At 33.2% G+C, this 11,108-nt stretch overlaps 1 protein-coding gene across 2 annotated transcripts in view; it reads left to right on the forward strand.

The window, feature by feature from the left end:
• slc13a4 (solute carrier family 13 member 4) overlaps positions 1 to 11,108 on the forward strand; it is a 28,688-nt gene that overhangs the window by 15,693 nt on the left and 1,887 nt on the right. For both annotated transcript variants that reach the window (XM_005164503.6, NM_001089551.1), the window contains 7 exon segments: positions 3,460 to 3,579; positions 3,654 to 3,755; positions 4,431 to 4,532; positions 6,832 to 6,938; positions 7,077 to 7,207; positions 10,128 to 10,289; positions 10,575 to 10,712. In XM_005164503.6, coding sequence (XP_005164560.1) covers positions 3,460 to 3,579; positions 3,654 to 3,755; positions 4,431 to 4,532; positions 6,832 to 6,938; positions 7,077 to 7,207; positions 10,128 to 10,289; positions 10,575 to 10,712 — 862 coding nt within the window.

The raw sequence follows: 11,108 nt of genomic DNA on the forward strand, positions 1-11,108 counted from the left end.
TTTGATGTGTTATTTTTTTTTAGCTTCGTTTAATTTTAAATGTTTAAAAATAATAAAAAATACATATAATAATTAAACTTAATAATTATATTTTTATTATATAATATTTTTTCCCGCGCCTCCCCTAACATGCTCTGGCGCCCCCCAGGGGAGGCGCGCCTCACACTTTGAAAACCCCTGTGCTAAAGCATGCTAATAGGACTTTTAATTTGCCAGTAACCTGGGTTAACTGCTTCCGGTGAACTGAATTCCATTGCAATATCTGCGTGTTTAAGGTCTGTTTTCTTTAAAAATAAGCAATCTCCACTAGCTGAGTGATATTAAATATAAAGTGGGGCTCAGATTGTACAAGAAGCACTGCATTAAATTGCATTTTCCCCGCCATATCTTTATAATCTGAGCATTTATTTTACCCCAGTATATTCAATGGAGCTTCTGCGCTAACCTGCCGATTCTGACGGGCGCATGCGAGTTAACGGCTTTTTGTCTCGTTTTACGCTTGAGCAACTAAATGAATGCCAAAGTCCATTTAACTGAATGTATTTTAATTACATTACAACATCGATGTAAAGGAACTGTAAAAGGAAGGGAGAGGAACCGTATAAAAGGGAAAAAAAAACACAATAACAGCTCACCGGAAGTTTATCAGTATGGGAACAACACTAGCTCTGCATATACCCTATTACAACACACAATTATAGTAAATAGAATCTATCTTAGTTTAGTTTACGACACATTTTTTATGTCAAAACATCGAATAAAAAAATGCACATTTCAAAGCACTTCACAGGACTTTTAATACATTTATTGCATCCATTTAGTGTGTATATACAGTATATACAATTGGGCACCACTGTCTCCACCCAGTTTTATATTTTGACTACTTATTCCATGCATCTGTAATTGAAAGGTGGGCTCTATTTTAACACAATGTAAAAAAATCATGGTTGCCTTAAATTTTTAAGCTGGATCAAATGAACCGTATGAGTTATATTATGTTAAACTGACTTAAAATAGCTTGTGTAACTTCTAAAATAAGGTTACAACATGATTAACTTAGTTTAATAAGTTTCAATGAACTAAAAACATATGCTGTCGTGACTAATTGATCATATAATGGATCATACTGAAATATCAGTAGCATCTCTATAAATCTCTATTCACCGAATCAAACCATACTCTGAGCTTGTGAATCAGAATCAGAATCAATGTGATTCCAATGCATTACAGGCACATTGAGAAAACACCGCCTGCTGCTGGGATTTGTTTAAGCACCTCACTCAATCCGCTCAATCGCATTTCCTGCACACTGTAAAGACGCTAAGCAGTGAAAAATAACCCTTTTTTCCTTGTGCAACATTACTTGGCCAAAGGTTATTCTATACTGTATGCCTGTCGCTGGTGTAAATATGTAAATCAGAGTGAAAACAGGGCATTTAGTGGGTCAGTGGGGTTTGTATTGATGCTCTTTCAATTCTTGCAGCAGAATTGGCTGTAACTGTTATCACAGGCTTGACATTTTTCCAGATATAATCAATGTGAAATGCTAAAATCTTGCAGCACATTGATTGGCTTTCGGTATCTTCTTAGTGCTCTAAACACTGTGTAAACAGACCCTTGTCCTTTCCTTCCACACTGATGAACTAAAGCAGACATTTGACCTCTGTAAATTGAGCTGTTACTGTATCTGAGAGATTGTAACTGTGCTTCATTTCCACACTTTGGTGTTTTATTTGATTTTAATTTTTTTATATAACATAAATCCTGACCCATTTTTGTCATGTTATGACATTTACATGTGAAACAGCTAATTAAGTATTAAATAAGAATATCTACTAAATGGGACTTAATTTTATTAATTGAGAAATGATTGTAAAAAGCTTTTACGTTAAAAATAAGCAGAACCATTAATTTCAGTCTGTAATTAAATTAAATTAAATTAAATTAAATTAAATTTAATTTCATTTAATTTAATTTAATTTAATTTAATTTAATTTAATTTAATTTAATTTAATTTAATTTAATTTTAATTTAATTTAATTTAATTTAATTTAACTTTCAGTAAAACTGTGAAAATTTTATTTGATGTTCAAAATGAAATCGGATTCATAACTCTTTTTTTTGTCATAATGTGACATATTTACATGTAGAAAAGCTAATTAAATATTAAATAAGAATATGTATTAAATGGAACTTCATTAGGATGTGATTGTTAAAATGTTTTACTTTAAAAAAAGCTGAACCATTTATTTTAAATCTATATTTTCGTTTCTTTCTTTCTTTCTTTCTTTCTTTCTTTCTTTCTTTCTTTCTTTCTTTCTTTCTTTCTTTCTTTCTTTCTTTCCTTCTTTCTTACTTATTATTTATTTATTTATTCTTATTTTTGATTTTATTTGATTTATTAATTAATTTATTTATTTAAAAAATTCAGCAAGGCTTTGAAGATTTGTTTAGATTCTAAAAATAAAACAGCATTTATAATTTATAAATATAAATATATAAATTAATAACAAATACAATAATATATATATAAATATTTTTGTCATAATCATGATGTATTTACACGTGAAAAAAAAGCTTATTAGATATCAAGTAAGAATATGTATTGAATGGGACATACTTTTATTCATTGGGAAATGATTGTAAAAGGGTTTTACATAAAAAAATAAGTGTGATCGTTTATTTCAATCTGTGTTTATTTTATTTTATTTTATTTTATTTTTAAATATAACAGGATATCTGACCCTTTTTTGTCATAATATGACATACATGTAAAACAGCTAATTAAATACTAAATAAGAATATGTATTGAATGGGACTTACTTTTATTCATCGGAAAAATTATTGTAAAAATGTTTTTGCATAAAAAATAAACAGGACCATTCATTTCAATCTGTAATTTTAATCATTTATTTCTTATTCTTCTTATTTATTTATTTATTTATTTTTATTTTTTTTTTATTCTTTTACATTTTTTCTTATTATTTATTTATTTATTTATTTATTTATTGATTCATTCATTTATTTATTTACATTGTTTATTTCTATTTTTTTTGTTATTTATTCATTCATTTATTCATTTATTTACATTATTTATTTATTCTTATTATTTATTCATTTATTTATAAATGTATTTATTTATATTTTTATTTTATTTTATTTTATTACAAATAAATTTCAGCAAGACTATGAATAAATTACTGGGGCAATTAACTATCACAGCTTAAATATTATTATTTTTTGTTTAAGTTTTCTTGTTTCTTGACAAAACAATCTATAGTATATTTCCATATTTAGATGAAACAAACATTTGCCATTATCAAAACCTACAAATTTGAAAAATTAGCAATTAAATAGCTTGAGATAACCAAGCTGCCTCTTGATTCAACTCAACTTAACTCCAGCTTAAGTTATATTGTGCTTGCAAAACTAAGTTTTGCTATGAAATGTGTTTTTCAGTCGTTACCCAGAAGCAAAAGTCATCAACTTCGGTACGTGGTTCATCTTCAGTCTGCCGATCGCTCTCATCATGCTGATTCTCACCTGGATCTGGCTGCACTTTTTATTCCTGGGATGCAAGTAAGAATAAAAGAGAGTGTTTTTGATCTTGAGTTTGTGAAAGGATATTTGCTGACTCTGTTCTCTTTCCACAGTTTCAGAGAAACCTGCTCACTCAGCAAGAAACGCAAAACTAGAAGAGAAATCCTCTCCGAGAAGCGCATTCATGAGGAGTACCAGAAACTCGGCCCCATCAGGTACACTTTTTTTTTATAAAATCACTTTTATAAGGGTTTTAAAAATCTGTGAATATAAGCAGCTTCTAATGGTAAATATGTATTATATTTTATTTTTTCTAATCCCACTTGATTATCTCACCCTCATTAACATATGACGTTAGTCTTGTTTTTAAATCTGCCACTATGCTGACACACAGGCATCTGTAGCTCCGCCTTCTTTTGAAAAGAGCACAACCTCATATAAATTTAACGTGACAGTCACCAGAACCGCACAGTTAGAGATATAAAGAGACATAAAACATTTTTTGTGTGGTATTTTGAGCTGAAAACTCTTTTGAGCACACTCTCACACACTCAGAGACTTATATTATATTTTCTTTGTAATTAATTGGGAATTATTTATCAGCGATTTCGATGTCACATATTTGGTCAAAACATAAGGATAGTCGCAGTAGCTATTGGTGATATTAAATAAAAACAAAAATGTCCATAAATGATGCATGAACAAATTATTCATCAGCGATTTCTAAATAAAAATTGTTTCAGAGTAAGTCTGACACTATTTTTTTGAATATCCATTTTTTTTCCGGCTGGCATTAGAAGCTCATTTTGTTCATCGAATGATTGTAGAAATGTTTCGGCTTATTTCTAAATAATTTTAACTAATATTCTTTGTTTTATTTTATTTTTTAGCTATCCTGAAGTTGTGACAGGCATCTTTTTCATTTTGATGACTGTTCTGTGGTTCACCAGAGAGCCAGGATTTGTCCCCGGATGGACGTCGCTTTTTGAGAAGTATGAAATCTTGTTGACCATTACTCAGTCGATACAATTGATTTCCATTTATTTCCTAGAATGAGACTTTTTTTTTTTGCTTTGATGCAAAATTTTGCTGACATAAAATGATTATGTGAGCATTACAGGAAACATTGAGTGCTATCATTTAGCAGATATCCTGTGAGATCTATTTCTGAACATTCTTAAGGTGTTTTAAAAGAAATACCCAGCTAACAGAAATGTTCTGATTATGTTTTGCTAATATTTCAGTTGAGTTTTAAAAATGTTAGTTCGGAATGTTCTATAAACCACTTCAAGGCTAGTTCTTTTTAAGAATGTTTTAATTAATCCCACCAGGGGCAATTAGATTATGGCAGTAGCCTCATGATATAACAAACACATAAAAATACAGTCCAGCATGCTTCATAAATAATACAAAAAAAAACAAAACAGCAATAGGGAAAGACACATACAATAAAAGTTTAAACTTGCTAAAATATAAAGTTATAGATCCTTACTGCCACAGGAGCAAAGGTAAATGTATATCTATTGGAAGAGCATTTGATGCTTCTAAACCTTGTTCCAGAGGGCAACAGTACAAAAAAAAAAAATGCTTCAGAGGCAGAGTCTTGACTAAACCTTCAAAACCTTTTATTAGAATGTATTCTAAATGTTCCAAATTGTTACACTCTAAAAATCAATGAGTAATTTATTTAACCCAATGGTTGAGTTACAAATATTTGATGCTTTGTTGGGTTATTTATTAATAACTGAATACGTTGGGTTAAATATTTGGTGCTTTGTTGGGTTATTTAAAACTTTTATTGGGTTATTTATTTAATAACTCAACCAGTTGGGTTAAAAATGTTGAATTTCAACTGATTTAACTGACACAGAACATCTGTAATAATATACGTGCGCAATGTTTTTGCATTATAACGTTTATTTAAGCTTAAGGTCAAGTTTATTTATTTATTTTTTTCAATCAAATTACCTCTCCGTGTCAGGTTTATTCTATCTGTTTCACCTGCACTCTTAATTATTGATGATACATAGCCGATCTATATTAAATGGATAAAAACGTTCTGTCTGGAACTTAAAATGTAGTGGACATAAAGCTTTTTTAATATTTGTGAAAACTGCATGTTATTTATTTACACAGCCATATTCGTTAAATTAATAGTAATAGTAGCAATAGTAATATATACAAGAATGGAAAAAAATAACATTTAATTAAAATAACCCAATCCATTGGGTTACATTTTTATAACCCAAATGCATAGGGTTAAAATAACCCATAGTTGGGAAGGAGCTATAATAGCCTACAGTTGGGTTACATGTTGGGGAGTAGATGATCATCCAATCAAAACATTGGATGAATTCAGTGTTCAGTAATCAATGTATAACTACTGTATAGTAATAAAATAATAATAATAATAATAATAATAAAGTAAAGACCAGATCATTCAAAACAGTCTATAAATCAAATGCAACCCTGAAGTTTTGTGTTGCATTGATATATTTTCAGCAAAAGCCAAAAATACATTGGGCAAAATAATATATTTGTTTTTTATTGTAAAACATGTTTGTCATATATTTTAAGTAAAGTAAGCATAAGTATTATGTAATATTAAGTAAATATCATGCTCTATGAAGATATTTAGTCAATTTCAGACTGTTGTTTCCTACTGTTACCTCCTATTTTCCTAATATCAAAATTATATTTATTAGTAATTTGCATTGCTAAGAACTTCACCTAGACAGTTTAAATGCGATTTTAATGACAATAAAGTTGAATCTAATCTAATCTAATCTAGTTGTATCTCAGCCAAATATTGTCCAATCCTAACCAAGAATACATTAGTTTATTTCTTGGCCTTTCAGATTATTTATATGTCTCAATTTCAAACAAATAACACATATGACTGGTTTTGTGGTCCATGCCATCCTAGGATCACAAATGTAGAAATTAGTATCAGAACATAGTGAAAATAAGTTCTTTTCAATGTCTTTAAAGATAAATAATGAAACATCAACATAAGAGGCTCATTTTAGACAGAATATTTTAGACAGCATTTTTGCATCTGAAGTCTTTAATATATAACATTGACAATTTTCTGTTCATAACCTTACTACAACGTGCTAACAACATTCCTTGGTTGTTATCTGTATGCACAGTACTGACTAACACTGTGTGTGTGTGTGTGTGTGTGTGTGTGTGTGTGTGTGTGTGTGTGTGTGTGTGTGTGTGTGTGTGTGTGTGTGTGTGTGTGTGTGTGTGTGTGTGTGTGTGTGTGTGTGTGTGTGTGTCTTCCAGAAAGGGCTACAGAACTGATGCCACAGTGTCGGTGCTGCTGGGATTCCTCCTGTTCCTCATCCCCGCTCGAAAGCCATGGCCATCTGCATTCTCCAGCCAGAGCAAAGGTCAGATCCCAGCCGCGAGTGTGTTCGCTCAGCAGGCCGTAATGCTGTACAGGCTGTTCAGTGGAGTTCCAGGACATGAGAGTAAAGGTGAACGTTCTGCTGGTCCTAATCTGTAACTGTGTCATTGTGTCTGTGCAGATGATGAGGATGAGGATGAGGAACAGGATCCGCTGGCTCCAATGATCACCTGGAAGGACTTTCAGAGACTGATGCCCTGGGAGATCGTCATTCTGGTGGGTGGAGGATACGCACTGGCTGCCGGGTGCAAGGTGAGATCAAACAATCAATCAACCTGTATTTATATAGCATCTTACTTCAACCAAGGTTGCTTTACACCAGTAAAAACTAATTATACAACACAACTAGAAAGCAAGAAATGCAAAATCAATACAAGAAATGTCACAAAAAAAGGGCAATGCATTAAAACAGAGCAAAGTGTCAGAGTTACTATGCATTAAAAGCCATTTTGAGCAAGTGAGTCTTAAGCTTGGCTTTAAACAGCAGCAGGTCAGTGATTGTACGAAGCTCAATAGGAAGGGAACTCTTTAGATTAACCTGCCACTGCAAAAAAAGGTTGTACCTTAACCCTGGGACTTTTAGCTAGTTGGGTTTTAGCTCTGCTTGGTTGGTGAATGTGCAAAATATCACATAAATAAGAAGATGCAAGGCCATTGACTGCATTAAAAACAAACATCAAAAGTTTAAAACCAATTCTAAACTTTACAGAGACATTAAAGGGGACCTATTATAAACAAATCACTTTTATAAGGGGTTTAAACACAGCCGTGTGGCAACAATGCGTGAATTTATCCAGCTTTTAATGGTAAAGATTAATTGATTCCATTGTTTATAATCAGACTTGATAAAAACAGTCTGCACAAACACTTTGATTGACATTCTCGATGCCATCAGAGGGAGAAAGCCCCGCCCACTAGTTACCGTCTCACCTTCATTAGCATAAACAGCCCTGAGTGTGAAGCAGCATTAATAATAATAATAAAACAATTAAGATGTCCCACAAAAAAAACATAAGAGTTTGTTGTTTTAACTCATTTTAAATTAGTTTGAACAAGGACCAAAGGTCATTTTTTGAGTGCAGTTCAGAAAAAAAAAAAATATTGACTATATATATTTTATATAATTTACCCAGTCAAATGGTTTCAAATCTTTATTTTTTCACTATCAAAAGAAGATATTTTAAAAAATGCTGGAAACTGGTAGTCACTGACATCCATAGGAAAAAACATTTACATTTACTCATTTAGCAGACACATTTATCCAAAGCGGGGTGGCACGATGGTTAGCACTGTCACCTCACAGCAAGAAGGACTGGCTCGTGCGAGTCCCGGTTGGACCAGTTGGCATTTCTGTGTGGAGTTTGCATGTTCTCCCGGTGTTGGCGCGGGTTTCCTCTGGGTGCTCCGGTTTCCCCCACAGTCCAAAGACATGTGCTATAGGTGAAATATGTATCCCTGGGAGGAATTTTAAGTTATTTATCATACATCAAACATTGAAAGAAAAACATCATATCTTGTGTTTTTAACCTTTATTTTAATTCATTTAACAAAAAACATTATTTTTAAATAATTTTAATTGGTCCAAACTTTATATTCAGTACTATGTACATACATCAAAATAGAAAGACAACGTACTTACTGTGTTCATAAAGTATTGCAGAACACTGCTAGTGCTCTTAAGGTGCGATATAGGTAGGGTTAGGGACAGGTTTGGTGGTATGGATAAGTTTAAGGGTGGGATAATGTGTAAAGGAAGGTCAACATGTAATTATCAATGTAATTAAAGAAATTAATTACAGCAAGCATAATCAAGCATAAATACAATCATGAAAATGATTATCCTTTCATTATCCCTCGTGGTACGTTTTTACCTGCTTTCTTTTGCTTACAGTAATTTTTGTTAATATAGTTTAATTATCATCCTTTACGGCGAGGCAGTGGCGCAGTCGGTAGTGCTGTCGCCTCACAGCAAGAAGGTCGCTAGGTCGCTGGTTCGAACCTCGGCTCAGTTGGCGTTTCTGTGTGGAGTTTGCATGTTCTCCCTGCCTTCGCGTGGGTTTCCTCCGGTTTCCCCCACAGTCCAAAGACATGTGGTATACCTGAATTGGGTAGGCTAAATTGTCCGTAGTGTATGAGTGTGTGTGTGGATGTTTCCCAGAGATGGGTTGCGGCTGGAAGGGCATCCGCTGCATAAAAACTTGCTGGATAAGTTGGCGGTTCATTCCGCTGTGGTGACCTCGGATTAATAAAGGGACTAAGCCGACAAGAAAATGAATGAACAATAACATACAAACAATAACTTTACAATAACATTTCTTTAATATGAGATTTACTCCCCATTTATGCGTAGGAACTACTGATCTGGGACCTTTAGCCAGGACAGATTACTGTGCATATTTTAGATGCATGACAATGTTCATTAAAAAAAATAAATAAATAAATAAGTTTTGTTGAATAAAAAGTACATGTATACAGCTATATAGTTGCTTGTTTTGACACATTTAAAATATGTGGCTAAGAAATCACTATTTCTTTTTGGTGTGGTTAGAGATTAATTTGGTAAAACCTTAATTCCGAGCCCTAAAAAGTCATGTGAAATAAAAACCAATTGCAATGCAACACAACCCATTTGCTCATGCACAGTGAGCAAGCTCATACACAACACACACAAACAGTGAAATTAATGAGGAGGCATGTGGACAACACAACATCTAAATCAAGTAATTTTAGCATGTCAAAGTCAAATTTTTTAATATATAATATATTTTCCAAACAACACAATTGTGGCAAGTGAAAGTGGCAAGTGGCTAGTAATGTTGTAAATCTACTAGCCACAGTGGCTGGTGATCAAAAAAGTTAATGTAAAGCCCTGAATGCAATGCATGTACATTGTAATGCATGACCAATTTCAGTGTAAATACATATTAGTTAAGACCAATTAATATAAAGTGGGACCTTTTAATTAATAGTTATAAACTATGTATTTATTTTAGAGTCATCTCTTATTGAAATATGATGTGATAAATGTGTAATATGTTCTTATCTACATTATTCTTGACATGCAATGTGAGATGTGGCATTAAATAAATAAAATAAAAAAACAGCGTAAATCCATTTAATCAATATGCTCTCTGGTCACGGCTGATACATTAACGCAGTGGTGTGTGCGCAGGTGTCTGGTCTGTCCATGTGGATCGGCCGTCAGCTGGAACCGATGAGTGGTCTTCCTCCATGGGCCGTCACACTGCTGGCCTGTCTGCTGGTGTCTGCTGTCACTGAGTTCGCCAGCAACCCTGCCACACTCACTGTCTTCCTGCCCATCCTCTCAGCGCTGGTCAGAACACACACTCATACTGTACATACACACTTGTATAGCATCTGTATGGGGACTGCTTCTTTATACACAGTTATTTGATTATTATTAAATATTTCTTAAATGATGTTTAACAGAGCAGGGAATTTTATTTATGAGACATGTGGTCCCCATGATGTAAGGAGTACAAGGCACACACACATAGACATTAACACTGCCACACTCACACACACACCACATACAGCACACAAAGACGCAGACACATGTTAACATTCTCTAACTGTGCCTGTGTTTTGTGTCTTCCAGTCAGAGACGCTGCAGATGAACCCTCTGCACACACTCATTCCTGCCACCATGTGTGTGTCGTTCGGCGTCATGCTGCCTGTCGGAAACCCACCGAACGCCATCGTGTTCAGTTACGGCCACGTGCAGATCAGCGACATGGTATGAAACAACATTATCCTGTTATATCACCTCTGGCACGACTCACAGCTGTGCCAGGAACCAAAGGCCAGACCTTAAGCATGTGTTGCTCAGACATAAACACAAACTGAGGCTCATTTGCTGAAACAGGTGCCTGCATGGCCATTATAAAAACAACATTATTTTAAATCAAATCTCTAAGCTATGCATATCAGTACATAACTCTTTTTCTGTATTGTCAGTTTTATTCTATTCTGTAAACCCAGAAGAGTGGCAAGTCCAAAAGCAAGTCCAACAACTTTAAGTAACACTATGTATTAATAAATGAAATTAAAATAATAACAGAAATGATCAAATAAATGGATGGTTTTGTGATTGCTTTCATTTGTTTTGATTTATGGAAACCCAGCAGAGCAT

Source organism: Danio rerio, chromosome 4 (assembly GCF_049306965.1).
Source record: "Danio rerio strain Tuebingen ecotype United States chromosome 4, GRCz12tu, whole genome shotgun sequence".
In the NCBI taxonomy this organism is placed as follows: domain Eukaryota; kingdom Metazoa; phylum Chordata; class Actinopteri; order Cypriniformes; family Danionidae; genus Danio; species Danio rerio.